Source organism: Tyto alba, unplaced genomic scaffold, assembly GCF_018691265.1.
Source record: "Tyto alba isolate M040663 unplaced genomic scaffold, T.alba_DEE_v4.0 Super-Scaffold_38, whole genome shotgun sequence".
In the NCBI taxonomy this organism is placed as follows: Eukaryota; Metazoa; Chordata; class Aves; order Strigiformes; family Tytonidae; genus Tyto; species Tyto alba.
The window spans coordinates 6,081,034-6,099,443 of NW_024881313.1; the positions used below are offsets into that span (position 1 = coordinate 6,081,034).

The following is an 18,410-nucleotide window of genomic DNA, read 5'->3' on the forward strand; positions in this document are numbered from 1 at the left end:
CATGGAGAGAATACTGGGCTGATCAGAAAGTCGTTTTGAGCCAAAGACAAAAGTTGTTTATGCCGTGAGAGAAAGAAGGTTATTGCTCCCACTTTTCATCTTTGGCAAAAATGCTAAAAGTCAGAAGGCATATGGGTTTTGCACACAACAGTGGTCACGAGACTATATTAAAACCAACTGCTTATAATTTCAAGTTTTTTTGACATTTTCCTCATAAATAACGTTACTACATTATTTCTGGAGTGTCTGAATTTTTCTTCTTCCTCTAGAATCTTCCATATAACAATAAATAGGCATGCACAGAAATTACATTACACCAAATCTTCACCTTCAAGAACTTCTTCAAGTCTTTTAATAAGACATACTGTACATAAAAGCCATTGTGAATGCCTCAATCCATACGCTACGTTCACACAATAATTTAAGAGTTAAAATATTTCCAGATTCTTCTCAGAGCAGCAAGTTTAAATACCTTAGCAAGTGATCTTACAATAGGGTTTTCCATAATTCCTTTAAGAAAAATCAGGTCTATTTCTTCAGCTCCTGTCGATGTTGGCAGATCAGTAAGGTTATCCAGGACTTGCTGCATGGCTGCTGACAAAACAAAAACAAAAAGTAAGTACTGACCAAAATAGGTTTGCATAAATAGCATGTAAATACCACAATATTAACTTTAGAGATGTTAAGCAGCCAACTACCTCTACTGAGAGCAAGTGGACAGAACAAAAAAATTACTTTATTTTGTCTATTTGAAAGATGGAAATAAAGGATCTATCCAAATCCACATCACCACAATCAACTTAAATCCAAGCCCAGCACATTCCTTTCAAGATTCACTACTACTTAAAGATTGAAAAAAAACCAAACAAGTATAAACTATGTATAAGGTATGCATAACCTTCCAAATACAATAGAAGCAACTCATTCATAACACTCTTAATCTTTCAGTGGAAATTTTCAGCCCTCATACACCCATCAATTAACTACAGGTTTTATGATGCTTGTATAGGCAGATGTCACAGTTTTTAAAACGAACACATAGTTCCAAAGCAATTTTTTTTCAACTAAAAATTTGCTTCCAAGGCAGCTCTTACCTTGGAGACACTTGTGTCCATCCCCAGCAGTCCTTTACAACCAGGTTTGAATTACCGCTCTCTAGTACTAAGCGCAGATGTTAACACTAACCTGGCACCACAACACATTGCAATGGGAAGCATAATCTACAATGCAAAATATATTGTGCCTGCCCAGTACCCTTGGTGGAGATTTTCCTGGCTATCTACAGACTCACAGAACTGCAGCAACTTGGATAAGAGTGAACAGTGGTGCCCAAGAAAAAGTCAGAAAAATTCCACCATCCCAGCTATCTTGTCTCATGGAGTCACTGAGGTGAGTGATGAGAATTTATTTTATAACTGTGTGCTTTAACCTCCCCTTTTAAGATAAAGTTGAACAACAGATCTTTTATGTTAAACAACAGGTTCAGTATGTTCACATATTACAGAGTTCTTGTGCATTTAGGTGTGTGTGCAGCAGCCCTCAGCTGGGAATGTATCAACTAACCCCAAGCTTGCAGAGATGAACATGTGCCAGTTTAGGCTGAGCACAAAAGGGGGCACCACTGGAGACAGTTATGATGGCCATCACAAGGTAAATGGTCATTATTTCCCAGTATTCCAACATATGACTAAATATTCTTATCTTGTACTATCATCTTAGTAGTGAATAAGCTATGCTGTTCTTAACTGTATTCTTTTAAACTGCTAATGAGTTGTATGTTCATGCTCAGACACACACATACACAGGTATAGTAAAAAAAAAAATTTAAAGAATCTTTTGTCAAGATCCCCAACAAGCTAAAAATCATTAGAACAACCACTGTGTACTACAATGCTCCACATGTTACACAGCAGCATATATCAAGAGAATTAGAAAGCCTATATGCCCCTTCTCCCACACAGAAATCTACCCTTAACTTTCCTCATTGCACTATAATGACGGCTATTATGAAACACTGCACAGTACCAAAACAAACAGCATTTCTCAACACCTACTTTCTAATTTCAATTCTTCCTAGGAAATTCCATCCCAAGAAAAAATTCTCTGGCCATTCTTTCTGTCAAGTGGAACTGACTTTTCAACAATAAAATCATCCTGTGTGCCACATTTTAACTACAGCTGTGTAAGTCAAAAGACTGCATTTTAAAAAAAATATGTTTTTACCATACTTCTCGCTTTCAAAAAGTGAATCTTCTGTGAAACCATGAGTAGGAGGGAAAATGACACTTACTTTATGCTTTCAGATTTTGAAGCAATATTATTGCTACTTTATAATAGACAAAGTGCTGTTAGCAATCACACATTATGTAAAGTCACCAAATCAACCTGTAAATAGTCCACATCCTCCTCAGACTAGGTATGTCCTATATCTTGACTAGTTCAGATGCAGATGCAACTGCCTTGTTTCACGTTTTCTCAATTCCCAGTTATAGATTCATGATTCTTAATGCAGTCATGCAAGCTGTAGTATTTGCAGAAGCAGACAGACATTTCTAGCCCATTTACGTAGTGTACTAGGTGCTGCATAAATAGTGCAAGTGTTATAAGCTTTCTTTACATTTTTAACAGTTATGTAAATTATTTTTAAGGGACTTCACCTTAGTGCTTTTGTTCTTATAAACAATCTGAGTAAAAATACAAATCTTCCTTCAGGTCAAAGCATGCATCTTAACTGCCAGTTGCAATTCCAGCACTTGATGCTGACAGAGGCGTGCATAATAAATACACTCCTTATGTATCTCCATGTTAATAAGCTGCTTCTTATGTAAGCCTTTCAGAATTCTGCCTATCTTAGATTGATCAAATTAAAAAATAAAATCCCTACATAAAAACTTTATCACCAAGGAGAAACTGTTAAGAGCAACATTAAGCTTCACAAGAATGACTTCCAAGCCTTGTGCAGCTATACAGGGTATTTTCAAATGAGCATTTTGTTTAATAAAGGTTTCAGAAATTCTAGCATCAAAACTGCTTAAGTATATTTTAGCATTCTTGGAAAGCAGCAAACACCTTTATCAACATGCAGAGTTCAAAAAATTCACTAGGGCAGACTTGCATCCCAGGTGATCAAAGCCAGCTGTTTTCAGAAATAGCTTTCTATTGCTGTGCATCTGATGGTTGCTTCTCTCATGGCACACCCACCACGGCAAGAGTTTTCTTAGCTATAAATAGTGTTGCCTCAATATTAGAAAGAAAAGCAAAAAGGCAGGCCTATGTAAGTTGCGATAAGACACCTTTACCCACCCTGGATTATCTATGTTTGAACACAGTATGGGTGTCTATATTGCCTCAGTGTAGTTAGTTCCCCACCTTAAAGGGAAGATCTTTCTAAGTAGTTGAATAAAAAATAATACTGTTAAGTACCCCTTTATTTTGACCAGCTACAAGGTTACACAAAAATTTTTCAGCACAAGAGAAAGCTTTAAGAAGCTTCAACAAAGTCTTTGCACCTGTTGCCCAGTTCATGGTAAATAGAAACCAGAGCAACATTCATATGCTTCAGAATGTTTCACTGCTTTACATTCACCTGGCGAAAACCACAACCAAATGTTATTTTCCAAAAAATGGTCAAGAGCATTTTCCAACAGGAATTATGTCAGCTGATTTATTTAAAAAGAATAGACAACAATACATGGGTACTTCCTGTGACAGACTAAACTAAGCACTTTAATTTCAGTGTTTTACATTTAATATGCAAGTCATGGGCCAGCTTCAAACATAGTTCCCATTTAATGTGAAATGCTAGCATTTGCTCACATGTGAAAATAGCTCTGAAAGTCTCAGCAACATATTAACCTACAAACACCTCAGACATTCATATGCGTACTTTCAAACAATCTGAATTACCCAAAGACAATTGGGTGGGGGGGGTGAGGAAGGGGAAAGAGGAAGGGAAGACAATTTAGTAAACGTATTATAGATCCTCTTTTTGTGTAACAATTCAACGGGCTTTTGTTTATTCTAGGGGAAAAAAATCTTATTAAAATAAAACCAGCAGGAGATGTATTGTTTCCTGGCTTAATTATAATGATCTTTCAGAATAATGTAGATACACATCGAATTTCAAGTAGCAATCTTTAAAACAATTTCATTTTTCTCTTTCCTGAGGCAAAGCCACCTTAGCTCTTTTCTAAAAGTATCTTAGCTTTAAGCAGCAGGAATGAAAGCTGAAGATGTAAGTAGATGTCACGTAAGAAAATTTTACTTAAAAGATCAGGTTCTATCATGTAAGAAACAGATGGAGCTAAGGAGTTTAGAGACTACCAAATCTAAATACCCAATCAAAAATTGCCTTTTGAGCCTCCCATCTCTTCTCTGGCAAATCTGCCCTTGAAATGCTGGTAGAGGTTACTTGCTGGGGGAAGAAAAAAAAAAAAACAAACACAAAAAAAAACCCCACACCACACAAAAACCAAACCCACACTGTAGAACTTAAATGTAAGTCGTGAATACAAGAACCAAGGACTACAGTGAACAAACTGCAGAAACCAGGTTGCCAGGAGCGCTCCTTATTGTTGAATACTTTGGTATCCAATAAAAAGCAAATGTGTGCTTTTTCCTTCAGTGGAAAATTAATTGGGTCTCCCTTGCCCCTCTCATCCCATCTTTTAGACAAAACTGGTAAGAACATACCAACTTTGAAAGCTCTATCATGCACTTCCTCTCTTTGAAGACAAGCCTCTTCCTATATTCAAAGACCCATCTGGGTAAAATTTTAAATTCTCGTAATAACACAAAAGGAGTTGCATTTGAGAGTAGAGCGAGAAATAGGCATGGCTGACTACAATGATTAACAAAACCATCTGGGAAGATGCACTTTACTAGAAACACACATTGACAACAGCCTCCAGACAGAACAGGAGGAACCGAGCAGCAGAAACAGGCTCTCAGTTGAGGAAAGGTGGTGAAATAAAGGGATTCTTAGGAAAAAGTGACAACAGAACTGAGTCTGAGCTGGGACTCCTAAGAGAAAATGAGATTACAATGGGCCATCCTGCACTCCAGCCCCTGGCTTTTGTAGCAGAGAACATACACACAATTACAATTAATTTCCACAGTCAATTTTCAAAGAACATCTCCATAACCATATAAAGTTTAAAGCCTCAAGCAAGACTCAGCAGGAGCATACTGGTCTGCTGTGTACATGCCCTGAACAATTTAATCCCACTACGCATATGACGCTATACTCAGAGAAACTAGTTTGTCATTTGAACCCCATATCAAGAAGGGCGAGGACAGGAAAGGCATGTTAATTGATCTCCGTGGCAGACAGCATGCATCCTGAGGCGTAAGAATACAAAAATCCCACTTTCTAATGCAAAATTTACAATCAGAATTAACTCCTCCTAATTCACATAAAGGTCTTCAGACAACCAAAGGATGCTTCAAAAGTTTAATCTACATACTTTACCTTACAATAGTAAATTTAGATCAAATGGAAGCAAAAGATACTATGATAGCTCTTCTCTCGTATTTGTAAGAAAAAGGTTTTCACCAAGCTCTAAACTGTGACTCTCCTATCAAGTTTGTTTTTACTCTTTCTTGCAGTGCCTAGTTCTTGTCTACATTAATTCTATGTAAAGGACAGAGGAAGCATACATTTAAATAAATTTTCCAGATCGACAGACAGAAGACAAATGTGTCACTCACTAGGGAAAATTAAAGCTTTGCAGAGTGAATACCTTGCACAGATTTTTTTAGCTCAATTTCATTTTATTAGTCTCCAAGCTTACTAACTAATAGGAGTGAAAAGAAAATGATGTATATTTAAATAAATGTATGCGTATTTATTTCCACATGACCTACTCATCTGGACAGGAAGGTATAATAAATATCTCAAGGACTATTGGTGAGGCTGGTGCTTCACACAAAGACTAGAAAGTTAGATTAAAATCTTGTCACATACATAAACTCTGGAAACAATTTTTTGTGTGATTTGTAATCTTTGCAAGAGGGATGTATCAAGAAGAAAAGTTTCACAAGGCACCCAATCTGCATAGACAAAAGAAGATTAATTTGTAACTCATATAGTCCTTAACCAATGACAGCTGTGTAAATTCACAAATTATAACATTTTGACAGTCCAGATCTGAGAAAAGGAGTACCTATGAACAAGTCAACATTTTGAGCTAGTACAAACAAGTTCATTCACTAACAGACAAGAATAAACAAAACATAGAAATGACAACAAATATAGAAAACACTGACAAAGCCCTCTGTTACTACTCTTAGAGTAGGTTTCATAAACCAGGTTCTAAGATAAAAGTCTCTGGAAAAGCATTATGCAGTGAGCACACATAACATTATAGTTGTGTTTTCACAGCCAGCAACAACTGTATTCACTGCACAGAGATCACATTTAGAAACACCCCCAGAGAAGCGCTATAAAAGTGATGTACAACTGCAGTTTAGCCCCTCTGCTCCTCTACGCTAGGCTACAAATTAGTTACACAATCCCATACAAGGTATGCCTACGTGGCTGGTCATAGTAGGGTACAGCGATACTTGGGCGCTCAAGCATCTACAGACCTTGCATCTACATCACTGTGAGGTTTTATCCAGGCTACTTGATAAATAATTACCAAGCAGGGAGCGCTGGGCCAATGCAGCTATAGCCCTATGGATAGCCACCTTAACTCAAATACTTCTGGGCAGCAGTCCACTGTAATCTGTTGGCACATTTTTTAAACAGGGACCTTTCCTCATTCAGTAAACACAGTGGATCTCCTCTAGAAAGACAGTAAGAGTGCTGAATGAAGGAAGCTGTTGTTTGCAGCGTGCATACTTTACTGACTGCAGAATCAGAGAAATTAATAGCATATATGGCAGTGAATTAGTAAAGGAAGGAGGAAAAGACTAATTGGTAAGAATGAATGCCCCTCTGGATATTCAAATTCTACACACTGAATTTTTGCATGTTGAAAAGAAATAACATAAATGCTTAGAAATCTTCACTCACTCTTTTACTTCATTTTATCCAAGTCTGCTAGCAAGCCATGACTGAGCTATATTAGCATACCTATAAATAGAAGCTTGAGCAGTCCCTACCCTTATCAAACCTAGCTCAATTACATTTTACATGACCATTTTTCATGACTCTTAAGGACACAAAAGCTATGGGGAAGACTGAAGAATCCTTCCCCATCCCAAATACTGTAGCCATACTTCCTTCATGCTGTGAAGTTTGTATAAAAAAAAAAGATGAAATACTAATTTTCTGATGAACAGATGGACCTCACAGCTGCATCTTTTGGAAAAGAAAAGCACTATTTTAAAATTATTTCAGCAAAGATAAAAAGGGAACAAAGCATCACATCTCCAAAACTGGCTGAATGAAAAGGTTAAGTCTATTTGAATATACATATCATGACCAACAATAAGATACTGGTAAGAAACACACTAAAATCCAGTACTGAGGAAATTATGTTAGACTTCTCTTTCTTAAAGGATTGTATAGAAAAATATCTCAATTGTAGAGTACTAAGACAATTAACTTAACTTGATGATCAGTAATTAAGCTCGATGCTTCGAAGGTAAGCCTATACAGGTGTTAAATATTAAAAAGTTTTTTGAGGTTTTTTTTTAATTAGAGAAAGACCAATGCAAGCTTCAGGCACAGATGACGATTAACTGAGGAAGCATACACATACACACACACAAATATGCTGAATATGTCTTTTCTGACAAGGAGAAGCTTCTCATATAATGGTTTAAATTGTACAGGTCTAACCCCACAGTTGAAAGTTCTCTGCAGCAAACATGATAAGACAGCAGAAACCTGCACAGTGATTGATCTGTTGTAGTCCGAGCCACCTAATGAATTTGCCTCTTCATTATGGCATTTGTGCCACACTGGAAGAGGCAGGAGGGCTTAAGATGCCTTTTGAAAGGTTCAGGAGATGCAATTCTTTAAAAAGAGAATTCACTTCCCCATTTTTCTGCTTAAATAGTTTTCATGCTCCACCAAAAAGGTAGCATTTCTTACCGATTACTGCATACACAATTGTTCCAGACTAATCAGTTAAAACAAATGATTACTAAAAAGTAAGCACCTTCCTCCCAGTCGTACATTCAGGAAAACAATAATATCAAGTTATGAAAGCTTAAGTGGGAAGGGTCCCCACAAGGTCTCTAACCCAACCTCATGCCCTAAGAAGGGACAGCTATGACAGCACACCACACTGCTCAGGGCTTTACCCAGTAAAGTCTTGAAAACCTCCCAGGATGGAGACTACATAACTTCTCTTGGCAACTGCTTCCATTACTTTCTAATGATGAAAAAGGTTTTCCTTACCTACAGCCTCAATTTCTCTTGATTCCATTTATGTCATGTGCCTCTCATCCTCACTGAACAGGTTGCCCACAGAATTTGTGGAGACTCCATCCCTGGAGATATTCAAAACCCAATGGACAGAGTCCTGGATAACCTGCTCCAGTTGATCCTGTTTGAGCAGGGCAGTGGGGCCAGGTGATCTGAAGAAGTCCCTTCCAACCTCAATGATTCTGTGATTCTGTAATTATTTCCTGGCATATTTCATGCAGATGGAAAGCTTTGCTCACTAATATTAGTCTTCTTGAACTTTGCGATATATACTTTCATACCATGTAAACACTACCTTTAAATAAATACTGGAAACTCATATCAATACTATACTGAAAGACAGAAATCTCCACTCCTCCTGTAACATAAAAAGCAGCAGTTTAAACCCATAAATACCATCAGCTCGGTTATGGATGCCTGCACTTCTCCAGGGCCACTCAGGCAACACTGAAAAAGCTATGCTATCACTGGTCATTTTGAGCTAAACATAAGACTTTCCACACCATTAAAAAAAAAAAGGAAAGAAAAAAAAAAAAGAAGACCTATGACTCCAAATAATTACTTTATTAATTGATACTAAATTGCTAATATGCTCTTTCACGGATTCTAAATACCGTTCATCACTCAATAACTTCAGTAAATCTTTGCAAACATCTGAACATCCCCACTGCCAGTTGACAACAAATAAATACATTTACTTCCAGAGTTTCTGAAAACTTTACACACTGCTCTAAATATAGTTTTTGCTCTAGCTATTTGCATTAGTCTTCCCAAAAGGTAGTACTAAGGAGCCAAATTTGAAGCCAGTTCCATTTCCTCTCTAAACTGTATATTATACAGTTATGATAAGGCACAGCTTAAGGGAAGCTACTTTTCCTCTTGCTGTTACAAATGTTCATACGTTGCCATTTGGAAGAAATAATTTTTTAGTAGATCTTTGAGAAAACTTCAAAACATAAGCACTTCTCTGCACCTGCCAAGTTGCACAAACACAAAGACCAAATATTCCAGACACTGCAGAAATTATTAAAAAACATCTCAGTAATCCAGAAATCTAAATGTTGGAGGCAGTGGAGGTTAGCTGAAAAACAAGGAGATATTCTATGCTTTTGAAAGCCTCTACCTATAAGCCTAGACAAGCAGAGCTATATATGTAAAAGTTTCCATTGTAGGAAAAAAACTAAGTGTTCCAAGAGGAGAAAAATTAAAAACAGTATTGTGTCTCAAATTACAAGCAGCAGTTGTGTTTGAAATAAAATATGGAAACAATTTAATGCAAAAGCTTCAACCATCATAGTGCACAAACTGGAGTGTGTAAAAGCATGTCAACTAAAAGCTTTTTAAAAAGGCCAAATTAAATTATTTCATTTTTTTGGTAGTGTTCTAACTTTTCAGCTACAGATGTTAGGTTAGGAAAGCATGTATTGATGTCACACAAAGACTACTGTACTTCAAATGATTACTAGCATATGCCCCAGGAGAAATTTCAATTTTGGTAAACAAAGATTATAGTCTCTTACTTCTTCAAGTACTTTAGTACTTCAGGTACTAGAGGATATTTTAAAACTGATTTTTAAATGAAGGTAAAACACATTCTGTGAATATGCAGTCTAAGATACTACTTCATACCAAAAGTTTCAGTACAAATTCAATGAGTTTCAGGACGTACCCTGCACTCCACTCAACTTACACAAGAGGCTGAATTTATTGGGTCACATCAATCATCTTCCCTGGTATTTTGCAAGAAACAGCTGGATGAAGAAACTTGTGTTCTATGCAGTCACACAGGTAATTAATGCCAGTATTTATGAAGTCCAAAATACCAGCATAACAGATGCAACCAAGTACAGCTTTTGAAGTATGCCTTTCTCTGTATCTTAATTTTTCAGCTTTAATGTGTGCCTGTCTACATGAATCAAAGCTTTGTATCTCTCTATTTCTGTCACAGGACTCAAAATTATTTATCTGTTATAGTGACACAAGCCTGAAGACAGCGTAACTGATTGACAAAATACTAACAACTTAAGTAAAGACCTCAGTTATATACCCACAGGAGCAAGTTATGTATAACAAAAAAAAAAAAAAAAAAACAAAAACAAACAAACAAACAAAAAAACAAAAAACCCACACCTCAGTTTATTGTACCACTTTTCTTGGTGGAAAAGTTGAGGGGAAGTCATGCAGAACCATCTACAGAGTTTTATCCCATTGCTAACTTTATCCTAAGGCCAACTGGAAATCAATCAAGAGATCTTCCTAAATCAGATCCCTTCTCCACACAAGTACTAAACTTAAACCTGAAGAGAAAATAGTGAACACCCTTCTAAAGGGAAAGAAGAACAACACTTTCAGTGTTATGTGTTTGCATCTTATTACTGGTCTCCAATCAACATTGTAATAGTGGATAAAGGCGAGCTGTGAGCGTCACACGTTGTGCCACACTTCTAAGAACAGGCACCCCAGCAGCAATAAAATGGAAGGTTCAAGTTCTGCCATGAACATGTTTCACTTGCACTTTCATCTCAGCACACCATGCAGGCATATTTTCAAAGAAAGATCAAATTCACAAGGATTGTAAGGTACTCTATACTGCAAGTGTACATGTCATGGCTCAGAACAATACTTAAAGAGCTATTCTGTAATGTGTTTTGGGTTTATCAGCAAACAAGACAAAGTCCTTTTAATACATGAAATTAGATACTCTACTGCATAGCAAAATAACAACACGGTGCACCTCCAGAGACCCTTGATGAATCTGATCACTAGAAATCTTGTTGGTTCCAGTGGAGTTTGTATGTCAGGCATGCTTGCATCCTTTCATCTGAAAGCACCTCATCACTCAACAGAAGACAAGTAGGAAATAATTTTTAAAATCCACACTTCAGATACCTAGGGTGTTTCCTTAATCTTGGTTAATATGAAATTTACCTTAAACAATTCTTTCTGCTCTCTGTTCTTAACCCAATTTTTTTTTTACATCTAGCATACAGTGCCTCAGTTTTCATTCTTCTAACCTAAAGAGGGCAATTTTCTGCCCTATAAAGTGAAGTTTCTCATCTCCTATATTGACTGGGAAAGAAGCAAGCTTGCAATAATTCCCCTGTACCTCTTCCAGTCTGCAACTTTTTTCAATATGGACAGTCAGAACTGTGTAAAATATATCAGACAAGAGTCTCATGAGTGCCTTGCAAAACAGAATTAATATTTCCCTTTCTACTGATACATTTAGATCATGAGATCTTTTTTGACTTTCTCACAGTTATATCATACTGTCAGCTCAATCTACTGGTCTGCTACAAAAGAATATAAAAAATCATTTTGAACCTCTGTCTCCTCCAAACCTTAAATTTGTTGTTGAACAAAGTGTTCTCTTCCTAAGTACAAAACATTACATGTGTATTTTGTCTCACTGCTACTACTCTACGCTTCAAATAAATCAGGGTTTGGCACTTTGGTTTTGATACTCTCGCTTCAGTGAAAATGCTTAGACTATTTATTTCACCAGAAACCACCTTTCATCAAGATACTGCTGCTGCTTTTAACACTGCCTCCTTCTACAGCTTTAAGTGCAGGAGACACTGAGGAATTCTAACAATTAAAAATTTTATGATGAAAAGTTTTGATAATTAGTGAAGTAAAGCTGTATTAACACATTCTCAGACTTACTTCATAACAACAGAACGCTTTTTTAAATTAAAGCATCCAAACACAGCACTTTCAAAATCTGATTACCCAATTATGATGCAGCCACTTCAAAAACTACATCTATGCCCTTTTAATACATCATGCCCATATATTAACATTTCATGCATGCCCTGTTTCAGATTTCTGTTATTGTGAACTATTTGTTGAATTTTCTCTTCCAGCTTAAAGCACTGGAGTATTTAAATTAGATCTGCATCAATGTCGACACAAAAATATTTTTATTTGAGATTCTATTACAGATGCTGCACAAGCATTTCAGAATTGCTCCATAAATTCATATACAGAAAACAGAAACGCAAGACAGCTTTTTAGAGCACAAAATAAATTCAAGCACTTTAGAAAAGATTTCGACTATCTCAACACATTCTTTAATCAAAAATGGAAGTGATTCTAATTTAAAATAGAAAATATATTTGATTATTACACAATTATCCTGTCTACCTAATTTTTCTAGAAGGAAAAAGACCCACCATGCAAAACTTCCATAGGGAAGGCTTCAGTTCAGTCTATTTAATTTCACTGAAAGGTTTCCTCTTCATTGCAACTTGCAAGTGAAAACTTTAAGACAGGAGTGAAGCTGCAAAAATTATAAAATGTAAATGAAATTACCTCTGGCCCAGGACCTCAGTTTTCAATTTTACATGATCACCTAGAACATTTTCCAGAAGTTTCATTTTAAATTAATTCTTAACAGTAACACTCCCATTTCCACTTAACTAATCCCTCTCATGCAAGCACTCCCCACCCCTGCCCAAACTTATTAAGAAGCTGTAAAAGCAAGTTGCTAAATTAACAATATTATAGTTCAGGGTGACTTACAACAGGGGAAAAAAAAAAGAGTTCTGTTTACTGTCCTCGTCATACAACACAGTTCTTGTTTATTCTAGAGACACAAGGTAAAGCCGCACCGACAAAGAAAATTTACCAAAACACACTCTGAATGCTACTACTGATATAGTGGATAGAAAATGTCTTTTCCAAATTTGTTTGTAGAACAACATTGCTGATGTTTTTAAATGGTGAAAAGTACCACATAAAACCTTTGTACAGAAATGGCAGAACATGATGGCATGTTAAATGCTTACTTGACCTGCATGAATGCCCAAAATGCATCTCAGTCACTTTGCTAGCAAAAGACTATCCTGAACTTTTATTTTAATTTAACACAATCAAGATTTACACAATTACCTATTTGTTATCCTCAACAGTTACCTTCCTTCAGTCCTTTGAAGGGTATGTTCAAGAACTCTAGAAAAGGAATAAAAAGATTCACCTTGACACTCAGATTTTGAAGGGAACTGAAAAATCCCATGGCATAAGTCACACCGCACTTAGTCATGTGTTTCACCTCCCAGACTGCTTCCCTGCAATATGCTATCAGGATTTATTTAGGATCACAAGTACTTAATTAAAAGTGAGAAACTTAATTTCAGTTTAAGAATATCTGGGCTTAGTAACAGGGGAAGAAGTTATTTCTAGTGGTCTTGGAACAACTTCCATTAAGAACTACACATTTTTAATGAAATTACCACTTTGAATGTTCACTCTGAATGTTTACCATCTTCACTTTCAAGTCATTTCCCAACTTACTGCTGTGAACACTGGAGGACAATGTTATGCGTTCTGTAAGGTAGACACAGGCACAGAAACTGCAAAGGGTTATCTTCAAAACAGTATTTTGCACTTGTACCTGTCATGCATACTGACAAGTTTGAGATTTTCTACTCTATTTCTTTAGAATACCAAATTTGGTTTCACTGAGTTTTGCCTAGGAACTTCTTGATTTTCGGTCACATACTCTGTCACCACAACTGAAGCAAAACCAGAGAAGCAAAGGCTGTGAATAACTTGTGACCAAATAGTTACAAATCCTCTAATTACACCATGAGTTTTAAATATCACTTCATTCAAGTCTTCATTTGGAAAGTAGGATACTAGATGACAGAAGCTCAAGGACATAACTGAAACTTCAGACTAGTGGAAGGGCTGCAGTAAAAGACAGGGGAATATAGTTCATGCTCAGAAATATAACGATCAGCTTCATATATAAACAAAAATTTTGCTTCCAACAAGTATTGATGGCTTCATTCCCAGTGTCCAAAGAATGTGCTTAAATGAAGTAAACTACTACCAGAACTAAAGATTAAGTAGGAAATTAGAAACATGTTATATGCCCAGATATAATCTGTGGCTATTGTAGCAAGCCCATACTGCTGTAGTGGAAGGCAGTGATGTCACTTCACTTTATTTCTCTTCTTTGATAGCAGTAACTATTCAAGTGCATCCTTCCCGTCACCCACATTACACAAATTACTCCTTCAATTACTGTTGCACAAGCCAAGTTCTGCACATCTTCAGTTCAATTATTTTCTTTTTTTTCAAAATAAATTCTGGCAAGTGCAAAAACAGATGAACTTTTCTTCTTGGACAGTTCACACCACTGCAAAACTCAAAGAATACAATCCATCAAGGTTTTTTATCATTTTCTGAGACAGGCAAATTACTGTAATATCTGAAAGCAGAGATGTTTGAAACCATAACTTTTACTTATATTTCATGATCTCTTTTATAACATGTTTTCTTGTAAAAATGAGGCCATGATGGAACTTGGCTTTTTGAGTGCACCTGAAAAACAAGAAAGTCTACAGAGGGGGGGAAAAAATAATTTTAAGATAATTTCTTTCTGGAGTACAAACTTCAATTGCTGTTTCTTAAAAGCAGTTCATACATATCCTCATATGCTAACTCTCTTCAGTCCCATTTATGGCGAAACAATAAAAGCCACAGACTCTCTCGGTTTTGACTCAAGTGCTTTGTTCTATTCTTTTCCCCACTGCTTAGGGGTCTCAGAGAAAGGGGTGGGAGGAGAAAAATGAAGATGTTAGTACAAGCAGTACCTCACTGATCCAAGAACCTCATTGGTTTTTGACAACGGAACCTCTCAGATTCACACAGATTTTGAGGCCCAGTTACTTTGGTATCAGTAGTCAGAATTACTTACTAACACAATCAACAGGCCAGAAGTGGAGATGACTCTCAAAATAGCCTATTAAAGTCCTCCCATTGACAATCAAGAAACGACAGGTTAGGGACCGTGATTCTTCTCCATCCCCAGCCTTGGAATTCCACTGCAATAGATAAATAATTCCATGTTTCAGCTTTTCCACAAGAAGGTTTTATGAAGTCTGGGTCCTGACCTGGAAAAGAATAATTGCTTTGCCAACCATCTTCAGCATGGCAGTTGAGAGGACTGTCTCATCACACTAAATGAGTTCTCAGACAGTCAGTCCAATCCATAGTAGTTTCTGCTTATTATACTCCCCATTAAATTCCTCTTTACCAGGAGACTATTGGGCCTGAGAGATATATAAAAAGAGAGCAATGTACCCTCCTATGGATAAATTGGTTCTTTGGACACAACTAGTTTTAAGATTATGGAATAATTTAAGATGAGGTTACCCTCAAGTTCCCAAGTGAACTTAAAAGGGCAATGATGTATTCTTCTGTAATGCTAAGGTACCCAACATTTTCTGGGTGTTACAAGGTAAAAAAAAAAAAAGCATTCATGACATTCATTAACTACTGGCAACAGAGAAAACAAGTACTATCTCAGCAGACAGGTCATATAGCACACGCAAGGTAATAAGCATTAAACAGATGGAGTAGTCTGTCTCATGCAAATTAAGCACTGAAATTAAATGGCCACATTTTTCCTCATAATTTTGAAAGGCCTGAAACAAAACATAGTCTAAGGCTGTATTTTCAGAAAAGGTAAATTCCTCTTCATAGAAAGGAAATCAACCTGTTTAATTATTTTTCAAATAGTCAGCTAGATTTCTTTCTTTTCCACTACACCGTTCGTGGAGACATGCCGAAAACTCAAATGAACACTTGATTCTGCTTCAACTTTTCAGATACACGGCCCCCAGCACACCTGCACACATTCCACTTGTCATGTGGTACAAGAAAAAGTTCAATACTCGGGACAGAATCTGGTTGGCTATCTCTACTCAAAGAGCAGCTGGTATTTTTAAGCAGCCCAGTCTTGCACTTCCTAAATCAACAGATCCTGAGAGCTCAGCTACATGCGCGTGCAAAGCTGCAAGGTAGCATGCTGGACTTTAGCTTGCTTTTTGGTCCAGTTGGGAGGAGAAAATAGCTTAAGAAAACAAATATAAAGTAAACCACATGCAGGTAGACTGCCAGAACACCTGTCTCCAGACAGATCCAACAGCACACTAACGGAGGTGCAAGCCCAGCAGCCTGTTCACAGCCAGGCATGCACACCCAGGATATCTGGTCCACCTACTAGCATTAGTCTGCACATAGAGACCCATTAGAAGCATCAGATCTTCATGTTGAAACTTCCTTTGGAATAGTCACTTTGACAAACACCTCAGCAATAATAATAGCACACTGCTTGGAAAAGTATTTTTTAATATTCATTAATACCCCTTCCATAAATCAAGCTTACTGATAGCACTGAATATTCTCTACAGAAACTTGCCATGGTAGCAAATAGCAATGAAACTTGATCCCATATGAAGGAATTTGTGTTCAATGACTGAAGCATGAAACATGAAAGAAGCTTTCTCAATTGCAGAAACTCTGGCAGAGTTTCTCTCTTTCTAAACACAGTGTCAGGATTTAAATACCACATCACTTCTCAGCATAAGTTTTCAGACCCCAACAAGCCAACTTTCACACAGAAGGAATCAACACTTGCTTTTTAATACCAGAGAGACCAGTTTGAATAAGCTCCTGCCAGTAGTTCAAAAAAGAAGCAAAATGTATTTAAAATTTGTTTTCTCAAATTAATTACCATCCCCCTGTCCAGAAAAATGGACATCAAGGGCTATGAAGGAAAAAGATATGATCAAGCATGCATCATGTTGGCTCAACACGGGATTAAATTATGGCTGAATGGGTAAAGAATTAAATTACCTAATCATATTTTTTCTAATATAGATTCTAAGTACTTGAAATTCACAATGCAAGTAGGTAAATTTCACATGTGCTCAAAACTGTAATTTTCCTGTGCTGAATAAATTACAAGGTTAAGCAGAGCACACCAAGAAGCCTTGTAATTTCCTGGTCTTGTGTGCCTGCTATACTTTTCTTGCTCTGACAATACCTGTAAACCCATATTCTGGCTCCATGTAACTCTTCTTGACCTATATTTTTATATATATATATATATATATATATATATATATATATATATATATGTGACTACAAGAGAGGAAAAAAGTATAGAAAGCAAGCAGACATGCAGATATCCAAATTTAAGTTTTGGCTGTGAACTATGATTCAGAAGCAGCAATTCAGATTTTTCACTACTGGCAATAAACTGAGCTTTGTACCAATGGATTTCACACCTCTTTAGACTCAGGAGGTGTCAGTCTTCTCTGTTCCTACCGGTAGTGAGTCCAAATAAAATTAAGCATTACCAAATTCACTAACTGCCACAAGACAAACAACAGAGTTCAGTTACCCACATATTATTGCTGTGTATGACAAATGTCAGAGTCCCAAGACAGTTATTTGATCTTAAAGTCAAAAGTAGGCAATGGCCCATATTCAGTAATGTAACACATGGAAAGAGTCTAAACTTAAGTAGAAACCAAAAAATATTTTCATCCATTCTGAAGACAATACTGACTAACAGCAGGAAACTGTAGAACCCTTCCCCTAAAGGGATTTCACCAGACTTGCATATAAAGCACTGTCAGTTTTCCTAATTCTTCTTTAACTAAATCCATCACTCGGCACAAATTGCTTGTTCTAGACAGATACCTGAACCTAAACAGGTATCTTTTTGTGAGAAAGGAGCATTCATACAATGTTGTATGAGCACATACGTTAGATCTCTCTTGATTTAAAGTATCAGGAAGACTTATTGTAAATTCAAGACTTAATAAAATAAATGAGCAAAGTAATTCTACCAGTCTTACTCTTCAGTTATGGGGCCATCTAAGAACAGGTGGGTACAGATTTTTCTGTATGATAGATACAGGAAAACAATGCAAAGACTGGCAAGAAGAGAAGTGCATATTGCAGCACAAATTTGCTAGTTCAGCAGAGCCACAAGACTACCATAAATTTGAAGCACTGAAATATCACTGCAACTGCATCTGAGACATTCTTGCTTTCCCTAAAAATTTTTACTTGAATTTACAGCACTAACAGCAAAGCCAATGCAACACACAGTGTCCTATGCTTTTTGAGGAAGGGAAATAGATTTGAAAAGAGACACACTACAGTAAGAGCATCTCAAACGAACTTACAGACACAGCACTTCTGACACCTTGTACAAAGACACCTT

The 18,410-nt window shown here is 36.7% G+C and overlaps 1 protein-coding gene across 5 annotated transcripts in view; it reads right to left on the bottom strand.

The window, feature by feature from the left end:
• Positions 1 to 18,410, bottom strand: part of PALS2 (protein associated with LIN7 2, MAGUK family member) — a 62,526-nt gene that overhangs the window by 29,709 nt on the left and 14,407 nt on the right. For 3 of the 5 annotated variants that reach the window (XM_042802020.1, XM_042802017.1, XM_042802021.1), the window contains exons 2-3: positions 12,556 to 12,662; positions 473 to 591 (exon numbers count right to left, since the gene is read on the bottom strand). In XM_042802020.1, coding sequence (XP_042657954.1) covers positions 473 to 591; positions 12,556 to 12,571 — 135 coding nt within the window. In that variant the 5' untranslated portion in view covers positions 12,572 to 12,662. Of the gene's footprint in view, positions 1 to 472; positions 595 to 12,555; positions 12,663 to 18,410 lie in introns of all 5 variants that reach the window. The other 2 variants (XM_042802018.1, XM_042802019.1) reach the window with 2 other exon arrangements.